The sequence below is a fragment of the Palaemon carinicauda genome, chromosome 5, assembly GCF_036898095.1.
Source record: "Palaemon carinicauda isolate YSFRI2023 chromosome 5, ASM3689809v2, whole genome shotgun sequence".
Lineage (NCBI taxonomy): Eukaryota > Metazoa > Arthropoda > Malacostraca > Decapoda > Palaemonidae > Palaemon > Palaemon carinicauda.
In genome coordinates this window covers 181494094-181511141 of record NC_090729.1, presented here as the reverse complement: position 1 = coordinate 181511141, position 17048 = coordinate 181494094, and the positions used below count along the sequence as shown (strand labels likewise).

The 17048-nt window shown below is 42.3% G+C and overlaps 1 protein-coding gene across 8 annotated transcripts in view; it reads right to left on the bottom strand.

Annotated features, from left to right (window-relative positions):
• Positions 1 to 17048, bottom strand: part of polybromo (protein) — a 118785-nt gene that overhangs the window by 33038 nt on the left and 68699 nt on the right. For all 8 annotated transcript variants that reach the window (XM_068374421.1, XM_068374419.1, XM_068374424.1 and 5 more), the window contains exons 21-23: positions 15436 to 15599; positions 11860 to 12032; positions 880 to 1049 (exon numbers count right to left, since the gene is read on the bottom strand). In XM_068374421.1, coding sequence (XP_068230522.1) covers positions 880 to 1049; positions 11860 to 12032; positions 15436 to 15599 — 507 coding nt within the window. The remainder of the gene's footprint in view (positions 1 to 879; positions 1050 to 11859; positions 12033 to 15435; positions 15600 to 17048) is intronic.

The following is a 17048-nucleotide window of genomic DNA, read 5'->3' as shown; positions in this document are numbered from 1 at the left end:
TTTCTCTTTCAACTTGAGATAAATGACACGAAATAACAGTCTATTCTCCCTAAGCTGTCAATCTTCTTAAACTTTACCTACTTCCATGACATTTTTTCATTTAAAACAAATCCTTCAGATCTCGTAAGTCTAGCAATGTCACTCTTTAAATGGTAATGTAGAGATGGATATTGACAGGTATGGATAATATAATTTAGTAAAGAGAGGTCATCAGTAAAATGTGGGATGGACCTTGAATCAAGCTAGAAACATATGGTGGAAAATATTGTTTGATTACATTTCAGTGGAAAAGTCATGGGAGTAGGAGATGTTGGTTATTCCAAGGTTATATTATAGGAGTTAGGTTCTACACTCGGTTGTTCTGATATTGGCAGTAACACTAAGGACACTGTTGCAGTATAGTCTTGGGCCTTCAAGATTTGGGCGGACAAGCAAAATGGTAGTAGAGAATCATGGAATCTTTAAAAACGTTGAAATTCACATGATAAATATTTTGGTTAACCTCCATAATTTATAAAATCTTCCTCTTCAAAAGATTCCAATAGAGTATGGGCATTAGGCAGTACACTTCATTTCTGGACAATATCCTATAGTTTCTTCACATCTAACTCCTGAGCTCCTTTAATCCAGGTGAGTTTTACTAGTCCTAACATGTGACTTGGTGGTTTGGTTAATCCCTTGTAATAATAATTATAACAATAATTTTAATAATAATAATAATAAATAATAATAATGATAACAGTAATAAAGAAATGAAAAAAATTAATTCTTATTCCAAAACCTGAGCTTCTAAAGGTCATAAATCTTTCCACACTTTCCCCAAGAGATTTAAAACTATAAACTTCAAAGGTAACTAAAAATCTCATAAACACATCTAACCTTGAGGACAACGATGGGTCTTCTAAATGAATATATTTCATCATTTGTAACCATCGGCGAGAGCTTGAATTTGCGCAACCCTACTTGTAATGGGCTTACTCGTTGGTTCATTTCATCTAAGAAGTTCTCGCAGATATAAACATCAGCTTCTCTAATCTCAGTTGGACGGACTGTAAACATAATATGGCTAAAGTGAAGATATACAAAACAATCAACATCTTATAAGGCTCACTAAGTATTAGCTCATCTTAACTAGTTCTGGACACACAGGAAGCCTTATGAAAACTATTCATTTTTTTTTTAGGTAAAAACTAGAACATTATCTAATTTTCAGACCCCAAATAAAAAATTAATTTTGTTAACAACATCCAGTTTTTTGGCAAGATTTCAGCAATATATATTCCATGTGCAAAAACTGAATAGAGTATGAATGCCAGTCATGAGGTGGATGTGTGGTGATAAAAAAAAAGAAGATGAATAAACTTGGTTTTCCTAAATTTAAATCCTAGAGACTATGAATTATAGTACGTTATTTATTGATTCTATGTGGATGTTATAAAAAAGAAATACTTAAATCATTTCTATGAACTTTCCCTGATGTTCATATTGTTTCTTTCTGGAAGCTCGGAATAATTGACACTTACCCCTAAAATTTTGCAAATGTGCTAATTTTCTTTCCTTCCAATAGACTCATGTCTCTAGTAACGTAAGGAGACAATATAGCGCTTTATGACACAAAGCGAATCTTTGGGCCACCAGAGTCTTTGTCTTTTCAATCCATGGGGCGAATAAGTCTGACTATCTACCCCCTCCTCCATATTGTTTAAATCTTAAGTGCTTTAAATATATCTTCCTCTGGATCTGTTAACGACTGCGTAGCTTGTTCAAAGGAACTGTTTCTGGGCAACCATGATCCACAAGTTCTTTGTCTCGTGTTAGGGACAGTATTGTGATATAAATAATTCTTGTGAGGGGTGAAAAGACTCTCTGTTCCTCTCTTGGAAAATTATGCATCTACGGTTGCCGATCATGTGAAGATTTCTAATCATAAAAGGAAACATACCAATAGTTCAGGGGCAAATCCAGGGACAACTAGACTTATTGATTATAGCAGGAATGACAATGATATTGACATGTCAGAATACAATTTGAATTCAACTTTTATAAATTCTCAAAAGGGCAGTACTTATGATCTTACCTTTCCGGTTGTTCACCTTAACCTGACTTCTCTAGTCGGGACTAGTGGTATTATTGTTCCATTTAGTAAAGGTTAGAATTTTAGGCTCAATGAGACTATTTCAAATCTCTAAGGCGCTGTGACTTATAGATTTGAGATCCTCTCATAGAGCCTCAAATTCATTTTACTTTAGACCCTTCTACTACACATCCCTTGTATTCCTGCATTTTTGGTTCTGTTTTGGATATGAGCCCTGGGTTATACATTCCTTGTTGAAGAGGGAAAGATTAATGGTCCAGTCAATGACCAACCCAATCCAAGGAGAGATTGCATTCTTGGTGATCCTCTTCTTCACCCTTCCCGTACTGACAAACAGGCGTTTTGTATGAGGGCAAGCTCCTCGTACATGTTTGTGATAGCGCCTTAGCACTCTCATAGAACACAAAAGAAGCCAATCAGGATCGTCAGTTATTTCCCGAAGACTAGATATCTGTAAGGAGGTAAGTCAGTGGTCAGACACTACTGGATTTTGAGTCTTCGTAACAAACTCGGGGGATGAAATTGAACGAAACCTGGCCTCCCTCCTATTTGAATGGGCGATGCCGTAGAAAGACCACGCAGCTCATAACTCCCTTAGCAGAGGCCAGGGCAAGTAAAAAGACTGTCTTGAGTATCAAGGGTCAGTCAGAGGCTTGGCTCAAGAGATCATTTCAGGGCACGCAGGACGTCCATAACATTCTAAGAAGCTGGTCTAAATTTTAACTGGAAGTAAGCTTGCTCAAAGCTCTGTATGAGCCTAAACAATTCTGCCAAAAAGGAAATATCAACTCCTTTCAGTCTCAAGACCTGACTAAAGGCTGAGCAATAGCCTTTTACGGCTGCCACTAAGCATATTTTTTTCTGCCAGAGGTAGAGTAAAAATTTTGCCCGAAGGGCTATCTCCGTCGATCCCATAACGAAGGACAATGATCTCATTGGGAGACTAATCCGGGGAGGAGGAGAGCTGGTGAATGGAACGACGTAACCTGAGTGGAGGACACTTACTATCCAGGGTTCAGCCCCATGGCACTGTCATCTCTTTCATCAGAGTCTCAGTGGCTAAGTCTACCACCCCTCATCCTCTGGCCTTCTTGACCTGAAAGGGTTGCATTTGAGGATTACCCTACTTACGATGGGAATTGCCTCTGGCCATTTTTAACGGACTTATGACCTTGTCTCATTGCTGAAGAAACCTTAGGCCCAGCAGCTGGTTGTAACAGCCCTGTAGAGACAAGAGTCTTGGCTCGCCTTCCTCCACTTCTCTGTCATTACCTCAACGTCCTCGAAAGGGGAAAGGGACGAGATCTTGATAGCGGAGTTCCGAAGATGTATAATCTCCTCCTGGACACCTGCTTCTGAAACTTGAAGACAACAGCGTCATATCACTTCAGGACCTGGTTGGCCCACTTGTTAGCAGCGTTGTATGTTGAGAACTACATCACCCTTATGCCAATAAGGACAATATTCTTGAAAACCTTAAGCTTTTCAGGGTTCGGCAGGTCCTTGGTGGTAGCCAAAAATCTACTGTCCCCCACCAGTAATCCATCCAGGAGGAGGCCAGAAGTATAGCCTTTGCCATCCTCTCCATGTTTGCAGCATCAGTGGGAGGAACACCACTGATTAGGTGCCAGCTTCTCCGAACTAAAGACCTGGGCTAGAGTAGAAACTGCCAAGTCTAAGGGCAGGAGGAGAAGGGTATAATTTAAAGCATTGCAGTGCTTTCTCTGCCTCCCAAAACATAGCCGAAACAACTTAGAAGGCCATCCAGCTCTGTGAGAGTCCTTCCTTGCAGAAATCTGCAAGTCGACTTTAGAAATAGAACCAACAGCAAGCTTAGACAAAGGAATTTCTAGGCATAGTCTATTGGTTCTAGGGGTGCGGCACAGAGCATCTATAGCTGCGTCCCTCTCCTTACAAAAGGAATACGGAGTCTCGCCAGGCCTGTTGAATTGCCTCAAACATATTTCTAAAATGCTTTTTGACAGCAATATGAACATCAGTGGAGGTTTATAGATATATGAAATTTCAATAACATTTGCTATCACCCTCCTCCCCTCTAGCACGTGGTGTCAAGAGGATAGGGCATAATTTCAACTTCGGGACAGAAAAGAGAGATACTGGTGCCCCGCAAATCGCGCACCCGCAGATTTGCTTCTTGAAATTCAATGCTTGATTGGTTTGTTACTTTATTACAGGCATGAGCCTATTGGAAGGAAAGAAAATAGGAGTTTTCTCTAAATTCTATGGGTAAATGTTGGTTATTCTGAGCTTCCTGAAAGAAGCAATATGAACATCAGGTGAGTATAGAAATATATTATATTTTCCAATTTCCATTTTTGCATCAAAAATGTTATTTTTATTAGTAAAATAAATTTTTGAATATACTTACCCGATAATCATGTAGCTGTCAACTCCGTTGCCCGACAGAATTCTACGGGAGGGATACGCCAGCTATCACAATACTAGAAGGGGGTGTACTCACCAGCGCCACCTGTGGCCAGGTACTACAGTACTTCTTGTTGACACCTCCTCAATTTTTCCTCGGTCCACTGGTTCTCTATGGGGAGGAAGGGAGGGTCAATTAAATCATGATTATCGGGTAAGTATATTCAAAAATTTATTTTACTAATAAAAATAACATTTTTCAATATTAAACTTACCCGATAATCATGTAGCTGATTCACACCCAGGGGGGTGGGTGAAAACCAGTGTACAAGATTAAAGGATAGCTAAGTATCCCGTATTTCATATAACAGTTATCTCAAAATAACAATGAAATAATAAGTACCTGGTAAGGAAGTCGACTTGAACCGTTACTCTGCCTCTTTTTAAGTTCGTCTTCCTTACTGAGCGCAGCGTTCCTCTTAGGAGGCTGAATCAACTAAAAGGTGCTAAAGTATATAGGGCTGCAACCCCTACTAAAGGACCTCTACACAACCTCTAACCCAGGCGCTTCTCAAGAATGAATTGACCACCCGCCAAATCAAAAGGATGCGGAAGGCTTCTTAGCCTACCGTAACAACCATAAAAACAACAATAAAAGCATTCAAGAGAAAGGTTAAAAAAGGTTATGGGATTAAGGGAATGTAGTGGCTGAGCCCTCACCTACTACTGCACTCGCTGCTACGAATGGTCCCAGGGTGTAGCAGTTCTCGTAAAGAGACTGGACATCTTTAAGATAAAATGATGCAAACACTGACTTGCTCCTCCAATAGGTTGCATCCATTATGCTCTGCAGAGAACGGTTTTTATTAAAGGCCATCGAAGTAGCTACGGCTCTCACTTCGTGGGTCCTTACCTTCAGCAAAGCAAGGTCTTCCTCCTTTAAGTGAGAATGGGCTTCTCTAATCAGAAGCCTTATATAATACGAAACCCCGTTTTTGGACATGGGCCTCGAAGGTTTCTTGATGGCACACCATAAGGCTTCTGACTGTCCTCGAATAGGTTTTGACCTATTAAGATAATATTTCAGAGCTCTGACAGGGCAAAGAACTCTTTCTAGCTCGTTACCTACCATGTTGGAGAGGCTAGGTATTTCAAACGATCTAGGCCAAGGACGTGAAGGAAGTTCATTCTTAGCTAAGAATCCGAGCTGTAGAGAACATGTTGCAGATTCGGATGTGAACCCAATGTTCTTGCTGAAGGCATGAACCTCACTGACTCTTTTAGCTGTTGCAAGGCAGACGAGAAAAAGTGTCTTGAGGGTAAGGTCCTTGAAGGAAGCTGACTGGAGAGGTTCGAACCTAGGTGACATAAGGAACCTTAAGACTACGTCTAGGTTCCAGCCTGGAGTGGATAGACGACGCTCTTTAGAAGTCTCAAAAGACTTAAGGATGTCTTGAAGGTCCTTGTTGGAAGAAAGGTCCAAACCTCTGTGGCGGAGAACTGAAGCCAACATACTCCTGTACCCTTTAATCGTAGGAGCTGAAAGGGATCTCTCATTCCTAAGATGTAATAGGAAGTCAGCTATTTGGGTCACAGAGGTATTGGTAGAGGACACTGCATTGGCTCTACACCAGCTCCGGAAGACTTCCCACTTGGATTGGTAGACTCTACGAGTGGATACCCTCCTTGCTCTGGCAATCGCACTGGCAGCCTCCTTCGAAAAGCCTCTAGCTCTAGCGAATCTTTCGACAGTCTGAAGGCAGTCAGCCGAAGAGCGTGGAGGTTTGGGTGCAACCTGTCTACGTGAGGTTGACGTAGAAGGTCCACTCTTAGAGGGAGAGTCCTGGGGACGTCGACCAGCCATTGTAGTACCTCTGTGAACCATTCTCTTGCAGGCCAAAGGGGAGCAACCAGCGTCAGCCGTGTCCCTTCGTGCGAGATGAACTTCTGAAGGACTTTGTTTATTATCTTGAACGGTGGAAATGCGTAAAGGTCGAGATAGGACCAGTTCAGCAGAAAAGCATCCACATGAACTGCTGCTGGGTCTGGAACTGGGGAACAGTACAAAGGAAGTCTCTTGGTCATGGAGGTGGCAAACAGATCTATGGTCGGCTGACCCCACAAGGTCCAAAGTCTGTTGCACACGCTCTTGTGGAGGGTCCATTCCGTGGGAATGACCTGATCCCTTCTGCTTAGGCGATCTGCTGAGACGTTCATGTTGCCCTGAATGAACCTCGTAACTAGGGTGAGGTTTAGACTTCTTGACCAAATGAGGAGGTCCCTTGCGATCTCGTATAGGCTCCTCGAATGGGTCCCTCCTTGCTTGGAGATGTAAGCCAAGGCTGTGGTGTTGTCGGAGTTCACCTCCACCACCTTGCCTAGCAGGAGGGACTTGAAGTTCAATAGGGCTAAATGAACTGCTAGTAGCTCCTTGCAGTTGATGTGGAGCGTTTCCTGTTCCTCGTTCCACGTTCCCGAGCACTCCTGTCCGTTCAAGGTCGCGCCCCAGCCCGAGTCCGATGCATCCGAGAAGAGATGAAGATTGGGGGTCTGAATCGCCAACGATAGGCCCTCCCTGAGAAGGAGATTGGTCTTCCACCACAAGAGAGTGGTCTTCATCTCTTTGGTGACTGGGATAGAGACTGCTTCGAGAGTCAAACCCTTGTCCCAATGAGCTGCAAGATGGAATTGAAGAGGGCGGAGGTGGAGTCTCCCTAGCTCGACGAACAGGGCCAACGATGAAAGGGTCCCTGTGAGACTCATCCACTGTCTCACCGAGCAACTGCTCCTCTTCAGCATGCTCAGGATGCAATCTAGGGCTTGGCTTATCCTTGGGGCCGATGGAAAAGCCCGAAAATCCTGACTCCGAATCTCCATTCCCAGGTACACAATGGATTGGGAGGGAATGAGCTGAGACTTTTCTAGATTGACTAACAGACCCAGTTCTTTGATCAAGTCCAAAGTCCAGTTGAGACTCTCCAGACAGCGACGACTCGTGGAGGCTCTCAACAGCCAGTCGTCTAAATAAAGGGAGGCTCTGATGTCCGATAAGTGCAGGAATTTTGCTATATTCCTCATCAGATGCGTAAACACCATAGGAGCTGTGCTTAGGCCAAAACACAGGGCTTGGAATTGGTAGACAACCTTTCCAAAAACGAATCTCAGGAAAGGTTGGGAGTCTGGATGAATAGGAACGTGAAAGTAAGCATCTTTCAGGTCCAACGAGACCATCCAGTCCTCCTGCCTGACCGCTGCTAGGACCGACTTCGTCGTCTCCATCGTGAACGTCTGCTTGGTGACATAAGCATTGAGCGCGCTGACGTCCAGCACCGGTCTCCAACCTCCTGTCTTCTTGGCCACCAGAAAGAGACGGTTGTAGAAGCCCGGGGATTGATGGTCCCGGACTATAACCACTGCCTTCTTCTGTAAAAGGAGCGACACCTCCTGGTGCAACGCTAGCCTCTTGTCCTTTTCTTTGTAGTTGGGAGAGAGGTTGATGGGAGATGTGGTCAGAGGGGGTTTGCGGCAGAATGGTATCCTGTAACCCTCCCTCAGCCAACTGACAGACTGGGCGTCTGCACCTCTCTTTTCCCAGGCTTGCCAGAAGATCTTGAGTCTGGCTCCTACTGCTGTCTGGAGATGAGGAGAGTCAGTTTTTTCCTTTAGAAGCCTTGGAACCTTTCCTAGACTTGCTCCTGGAAGAGTCTGGACGGGAGCTTCCTCGGCTGGGGGCTCTACCACGAAAGGGCGGAATAAACCTCGTAGCAGGAGTATCAGCCACTGGGGTGCGATAAGTCCTGGGGACTGAGGAAGCAACCTTAGTCTTACGAGCCGATGAGGCCACAAGATCATGGGTGTCCTTTTGTATCAGGGCCGCAGACAAGTCCTTAACAAGCTCTTCGGGAAATAGGAACTTCGAGAGCGGAGCGAAAAGGAGTTGAGACCTTTGACAAGGTGTGATGCTGGAGGAAAGGAAGGTACAAAGCTGCTCCCTTTTCTTAAGCACTCCTGACACAAACATTGATGCAAGCTCGCCAGATCCATCCCTAATAGCCTTATCCATGCAGGACATTAAAAGCATGGCTGAGTCCTTGTCCGCAGGGGAGGTCTTCTTGCTAAGGGCCCCCAGGCACCAGTCTAGGAAATTGAACATCTCAAAGGCTCTAAATACACCCTTCAGGAAGTGATCAAGATCTGAGAAGGTCCAGCAAACCTTAGAGCGCCTCATTGCTGTTCTACGAGGAGAGTCTACCAAACTTGAGAAGTCAGCCTGGGCAGAGGCAGGTACTCCCAAGCCTGGTTCCTCTCCTGTGGCATACCAAACGCCCGCTTTAGAAGTGAGCTTAGTCGGAGGAAACATAAAGGAAGTCTTTCCTAGTTGCTGCTTAGACTGCAACCACTCTCCTAAAATCCTTAACGCTCTCTTAGAGGACCTTGCAAAGACGAGCTTAGTATACGTTGACTTGGCTGGCTGCATGCCCAGCGAAAACTCAGATGGCGGAGAGCGGGGGGTAGCAGAGACAAAATGGTCTGGGTACACCTCTCTGAAAAGAGCCAAGACCTTACGAAAGTCAATAGGAGGCGGAGAAGACTTGGATTCATCCACGTCTGATGAGGGATCCAGGTGTGCAGCCTCATCATCAGAAACCTCATCACCAGAGTGTAGCGAAGTGAGAGGTAAGGTATGCTGAACAGCAGATTCTGCACGAGCTGGAGCAAAAACACTTGTGGTTTCCTCCTCAAGTCTAAGTTGAGGGAACACCTGAGGCTCAGGCTGCAAAGGCTGGTCCAAAGAAGTAGCAGAAGGTAGGCGCATGGGTGGAGGAGGCTGACTCCTGGCATGAGTGTCTTGACTCAAGAGTTGCGCTTGCTGTAAGGTTGGTGGATGCGCAGTAGCAGGTTCCTGAGGAACGAGTTGAGGTTCCTGAGGTGTGAGCTGCGAGCGTTGAGGTAGTGGCTGCGCAGAACGCAGTAATTGTCTCGCGAGTTGAGGTTCCTGAGGCGCAAGGCTAAGGTGTTGAGGCTCTCGCCTTGAGGAGGGTTGAGGTCGCTGCAGCGAGAGCTGAGGAGTCTGTCTCAAGGATGGGAGAGGTTGTTGTACCTCAAGAGAGTGTTGTCTCACTGGTGGAACTGCAAGTGGAAGCGGAGGAAGTAAGGTATAAGCTTCCTGTTCCCATTGCTGAGGTTGCCTTAAGGAAGGCGGAGGTAGCTGCACACCACTGGAAACTGTCAACTCAGTACGTGGTAAGGTATCCTGAGGAGCCTCAACATCGTACGCCTGGCAGGCAGGACTGCGGTTAGGCGGAGCGATCGCAGGAGGAGGTGTAACCTTCTCAGCCTGACACTCACGCATCAAGACCGCAAGTTGTGACTGCATGGACTGCAGTAGAGTCAACTTGGGGTCGGCAGACACTAAGGTCTGCTGAGGCAAAGCCTTAACAGAAGAGATCTGTTGCGGCAGCACCTTACTCCTCTTAGGAGGTGTGCATTCAACTGATGACTGCGGCGAGTCAGAGCTGATCCAATGACTGCAGCCAGGTTGTAGAGCTCTTGAGGTCTGGACTCTGCGTTTGAGTGGTCTTGAGACCTGAGTCCAACGTTTCCTCCCTGACAATTCTTCAGCAGACGAGTAAAAGACGGGCTCAATCGTCTGCGGGTGGGAGTGACGGTCTCTGGAAGACACGCCCGCAACCACCGAGGATACTTCTGTGCGCCGATCAAGGCCTGCCGAACCCTTTTGCCCTTCGACATTGCTTCTCCCCTGGGCTTGGGAGCTTGCAAGAGGTCCCGGACTGGGAGGACGACTGGCACGCACAGAAGTACCCTCACGCACCACACTGACACTGACACTAGCACTTGGCACTGCACTGACACTAGCACTCGTCACAGCACTGGCACTATTACCACCCACTGCACTCTTGACCTTAAGTTCCTTGACTTCGGCCATAAGAGACTTATGATCACTAACCACCGACTCCACTTTGTCACCTAAAGCCTGAATGGCACGCAAAACAACAGACATATCAGGTTGAGGGCAAATAGTAGGTTCGGGGGTAGCCACTACAGGGGGAGGAAAAGGTAGGGGATCATGAGGTGAGGAAAAAAGTGAAGAGCGAGAAGAACTCCTCCTAACTCTCTCTCTCTCTAACTTGGTTGAATACTTAAGAAATCGGACAAAATCAAGTTCCGAAAGTCCGGCGCATTCCTCACATCGATCTTCCAACTGACAGGGTCTTTCCCTACAGTCAGAACAAGCGGTGTGAGGATCTACCGAGGCCTTCGGAATACGCCTATTACAAGACCTACATCGTCTATGGGGTGGGGCTTGTGAAATGTCAGACATCTTGAATCGAAGAGTTAGCCAAGTGGGGATTCCAAATCAAGCAAAAAGATCGTTAACCATTAATCAGAACTAAATAATAGCTATCTAAGCTAATATAGAAGTTTTCCAGTAAAGCGACAGCCGAAATCTGAGAGAAATACTTCACCAAAAGCCGTGAAAATACTCCAAGATCATAAGCGTATCCCAGAACGTCTTGCCGGAAGCACGACAGAGGAAAAATTGAGGAGGTGTCAACAAGAAGTACTGTAGTACCTGGCCACAGGTGGCGCTGGTGAGTACACCCCCTTCTAGTATTGTGATAGCTGGCGTATCCCTCCCGTAGAATTCTGTCGGGCAACGGAGTTGACAGCTACATGATTATCGGGTAAGTTTAATATTGAAAACTAAAAGACTGCAATTAGATGTAAACCAACTGCATAATGGATCACTTTTATATCATAAAATAATTTTTTTTTGTAATGACTGTTAACAAGATGCGTTACATTACACTACCCAGTAGAGCACCCAACTGAAAATACCTAAACACAAGTAAAATACAACCAACAAGTTTTGAATGTTTGTTCCAAAGATGAGAAATTTGAAAGTAGGTTCCTAGTAACAGATTCAGAAAAATTGAACTAGTCAGTAATGGCAGCCTGTAGCAGTTATTTGGCACTGGGAAAGCAGCTGTAAACCTTCAAAAAATGACTAAGCATGTTATGCCCTTTAGTAAAGATGAATTACTTAAATGAAGAAAAAAGCTTACTTACAACTGTACTAAACTATATACTATAAAAGAAAACCAATAGATTTTGAATGTAAGAAAACCTAAAGAAAATACAGTCAAATGACTAAGACCAGACATGGACTTGTAAAATTAATTAGAATTAACTAGTAAATGGAGTATTAAGGGATTTGTTACAATAAACTGCAAATCACTATAAAAATATAAAACTAAAATTGGTTTCAGTCAAATTCATGAAAGAAAAAGCTGACATCCACCCTGAACTCATGTTAATTTCAAGGAGAAAAAATAAAACTTAATACACCTGCTTACATGTGCAATAATCTTTTTGGCTGAGAACGACACAGCGACTACTAATGTCTGAAACAGGGAGAGTCTCAAGGCCACCAGTAAGGTACAATTCCTGCTTGTAGAACAGATGATCCCCATTTGGATTAGACTGCTGTGCATTCTTGAATACTGTCCCAATAAAGTACGCTGTCCCTCTGCAGTGGAGATAAAAGCAATTTCAATTAAAACGTGTTACCTTAATAAACAGCATGTCAAATAAAATAAAAACTAAAAAACTTTGAAGAGATAAAACAAAATTAAATTATAAAAAAATGCAGGTAACTTTACTGAATACAACTAAATAAAATTGTGTTTTTTTCATATTTTTACACACATACATATACCAAGGCACTTCCCCCAATTTTGGGGGGTAGCTGACATCAAACAAATGAAACAAAAAAGGGGACGTCTCCTCTCTATGTTCCTCCCAGCCTGACAAGGGACTCAACCGAGTTCGGCTGGAACTGATAGGGGTGCCACAGCCCACCCTCCCCCGTTATCCACCACAGATGAAGCTTCATAACACTGAATCCCCTACTGCTGCTACTTCCGTGGTCATACAAGGCACCGGAGGAAGCAGCAGGGCCTACCGGAACTGCGTTACAATCGCTCGCCATTCATTCCTATTTCTAGCACGCTCTCTTGCCTCTCTCACATCTATCCTCCTATCACCCAGAGCTTCCTTCACTCCATCCATCCACCCAAACCTTGGCCTTCCTCATATACTTCTCCCATCAACTCTTGCATTCATTACCTTTAGCAGACAGCCTTTTTCCATTCTCTCAACATGGCCAAACCACCTCAACACATTCATATCCACTCTAGCTGCTAACTCATTTCTCACACCCGTTCTCACCCTCACCACTTCGTTCCTAACCGTATCTACTCGAGATACACCAGCCATACTCCTTAGACACTTCATCACAAACACATTCAATTTCTGTCTCTCCGTCATTTTCATTCCCCACAACTACGATCCATACATCACAGTTGGTACAATCACTTTCTCGTACAGAACTCTCTTTACATTCATGCCCAACCCTCTATTATTTACTACTCCCTTAACTGCCCCCAACACTTTGCATCCTTCATTCACTCTCTGATGTACATCTGCTTCCACTCCACCATTTGCTGCAACAACAGACCCCAAGTACTTGATTAAACTGATCCACCTCAAGTAACTCTCCATTCACCTCAGCAGCATGATCTCAAGTAGGGGAACTGTGTACAGTCCCACCCTTCACAAGGTACATAACAGGTTTGTATCCTCAAAGAAACAAATTTCACTTTACCATATGCTTACCTTCTTTGCATTTCTGCTGTTAAGCAAAAGTGCTCTCAAACACAAAATTAAACAGCACACAAAATACAAAATAAAAGAACGACTTATCATAAGCAAAGAGAGAAAAGATCTAATGATCAAAAGAGGAGCAATGAGTATGAAGTAGTTTTTGTTGCTGGACCTTGATGCTTATGGAGGTGTAGACCCAAATACAGTAGTATTTTTCCTTTGTTTTTTAATAAAGACTGCAGATATCTTAATTCCAAAGTTATCTGTTATTTTGCAAAAGTTAGCAAGAAGAAGAGCTTTTAGCACTTGTTGGAGAATTGGTAATGTTACTCAACTACGTAAATGTGTTTGTGGTAGCTCAAGTCCCACTGATTACCGTCCAATTTCCATACCTCCCATATTATCTAAATTTTTTTAACATCTTTTGGCAAAACGTCTTAATAAGTTTGCTGAAGGTAATCATCTGTTCCCTAGTTTGCAATTTGGTTTTTGTAAAGGCCTTGGAGCATGTGATGCCCTTCTTACAATATATAATGCTGTATATAAATCCCTTGATTGTGGTCAGGAAGTTTGTATGATTGGGCTAGATTTTAATGCTGCCTTTGACCGTCTTAAACATGAAGCCCTTGTTTTCAAACTCAAACAGTTGAAAGTGTGTGGGTCGTTTCTTAGCATCATTATTGAATTTTTAAGAAAAAGATCGCAAAGAGTTGTTGTTGATGGGCACCATAGTAAGTATAGGAATGTGATAACTGGTGTTCCTGAGGGTAGTGTTCTTGGTTCATTACCTTTCATACTTCATATACATGACATGTGGTTTGGGCTAGAAAACAAGCTTGTTGCATATGCAGATGATACTGCTCCCGTTTGCATCAATTCCATCTCTTGAATGTAGATATGGGTTGCTGAATCCCTTACAAGAGATCTAGCTAAATTTAGTGCATGGTGCAAATTATGAGGTATGAAGTTGAATCCTAACAAAACCCAAAGTATGATTGTAAGTGGCTCCTCAACATCCGGATCTCAGCATTGATAATTTTTCCTCTACTTGGTATGACTCAAAATTTTAGGCGTGATTCTCGACAGCAAAGTTACTTTTGAGTAACACATTAGGTTTGTGTCTTCTTCAATCGCACAAAAAATTAGCTTATTGAGAAAGTCTTTCAAGATTTTCGGTGATCAATCTATTTAGAAGAAGTGTTTTAATTCTTGCATTCTACCTTACTTTGAGTATTGTTCACCTGTCTGGTCTTCAGCTGCTGCTTCTCATCGTAAATTGTTGGACAGGAACTTACGGTCTATTAAATTTCTTATTTCTTATTCGTTCAATTAGTTTACTATGCATCTTACATAAGATTTTTTATAATTCTGACCATCCTTTACATTCAGACCTTCCCGGACAGTTCCATCCTGTTCGTAATACTAAGCATGAAGTTAATTCTAGTTAGGCCCTCTCCATCATGGGGCTCAATACTGCACAGTATTCTGGACGTTTTATTCCAACTGCGACCAAGTTGTGGAATGAATCTTCCTAATCGGGTAGTTGAATCAGTAAAACTTCAAAAGTTCAAACTTGCAGCAAATATTTTTATGTTGAACAGGCTGCCATAAGTCTTTTTACAGTTTATATATGAAATATCTGTTTTAATGATGAGAATGTTTTTAAAATATTTTATGTTAATTGTTCATTACTTCTTATGTCATTTGTTTCCTTTCTTTACTGGGCTATCTTTCCCTGTTGGAGCACTTGAGCTTATAGCATCTTGATTTTCCAACTAGGGTTGTAGCTTAGATAGTAATAACAATAATAATAATAATCATAATAATACATATACCAAGGCACTACCCCCACTTTTGGGGGGTAGCCGAGATCAAACAAATGAAACAGAAAAGGGGACCTCTCCTCTCTAATAATAATAATAATAAAAGACAAAGATTATTCGATACAGCCTAAAAGTGGGTGGCTCTACCCTCCTACGAATGAATCTACTTGTTCAAGTTCAATGGACGTTTTAGCTCGAGCTGATGACAACCTTATTTAAAGGATGATGGTTTGCATACAAGAAAAGACAAATATATAACTACTAGGATCATTTTCATCGTTCAAAAATAGTTTAGGAAAATTCAGCAAAATTTCCCACTCCCCTAAACTTCACCTAAGGGATTTCTTCTTAAATAAAAGAAATAAAGTAACAAGGCAAAGGGAATGCATGTTATGTCTACAGCACAACAAGCAAGGGGAAAAACGAGTTTGCTTCAATACTTACTCTGTTGTAACATAGAGCTGATTTATCTGTCTAATAGCCTTCTTTCCCGGTTCAATGCCTTTGACATAAACAAAGTCTCCAAGTTTTATGGCACCAGAAGATATGTTGTACTGCTCATAATAAGTATAATCAGTGGCACCTTCAGGATGAATCTTCAACACATTCTGTCAAGACAAGTGCAGGTTTATTACTAGACAAGTGTATGGTACAGTATATATTCAATTCATGGGATATTAATAATGGATTTGATTTCAAAACTTGCTGCAACATCACCTTACGTAAAATTCATAGAAGACACTATCAAATTCAAGAGAACGACATTTTGTGGGTCTTTTATTAACTCGGCAGAAACAAAAATCTCAATTACCTTGATAATGAATGGATGAAGAGAAAGCAGTTTCCTATGTCATATATAGTATAGTACTAGTTAATACAAAAGGAAGAATGACCCGAATAACCTTGACATCAGAGCTGAGAATTGTAGCCAAAAACTGAAGAATTTGAGGAAAATATGAGGAAATATAAAATTTACAAAATAAAGGTCTGAGTAAAATATGACAAAAATATAAAACTTTCAAATAAAACAATTTGAGGAGGGCAAAACATAGCTTTGGATTGAATTGATGAATTTGGGCTATATAGTCCAGTGCTGAGGCCTTTGAGGCAATTCAACGCCTGTGCGCGACTGGGGGAAAACCCTAGTTTCACAGAAGTAAAAGTTAAAGATAGGTAGAAATTAAAATAGAAGAAAGGAAGCAGGAACAAGGGTAAAGTACATGGATAAAGTCTCTGTACCATGGTCTTCCACTGTCTTGAGTTAAGAGTTCTTTTGCTTGAGGGTACACTTAACCACACCATTCTATCTTATTTCCCTTCCTCTTGCTTTGTGAAAGCTTTTATAGTTTATAAAGGAGATATTTATTTTAATGTAGCTACTGTTCTCAAATGATTTATTTTTCCTTCTTTCCTTTCCTCACTGTGCTAATTTCTCTGTTGGAGCCCTGGGCTTACAGCATACTGCTTTTCCAACTAGGGTTGTGGCTTAGAAATTAATAATAATTTTATAAGCAAGTACCGCTTAGGATAGAAGGAACGCAGCAAAGAACCTTGTTAGTAGTGCCTACGGTGTAATGGGCGAGGTGTTTGAAGGCATTAACCCTCTATGTGGATAACATATAGCAGTTGTACAAGGGAAGATTAGCATTAAAGACTGAGTACGAGGACAAGGCAATCAGACACCTGATGCTATTGTATGGTAGGTATGACCTCAACCATCATGTAGTCATAAAATCTAATATTTTCATAGCATATAGGAAAGAGGCTCTGAATATTTTGTATGAAGAGTGGTGAACTACATTAGTTATAATTTTGTTTTATATTTTTTACTGTTCTCCTACAGTATATCTTACATTATTAAATTACTGTACTTCAAAAATTTTAAAGCAATTATTTCTGAAGTTTTCTTATATCACTTTTTATTTTGCATTTGTTACCTTGTACTAAGAAAATTCACATGAATACATTGCCAATGTAAATCTGCTTTTCACTGGTCAGATACTGTATTTACTGCACTACCCTTCAATAAATTAAGATATTTTACAAATACCAATATG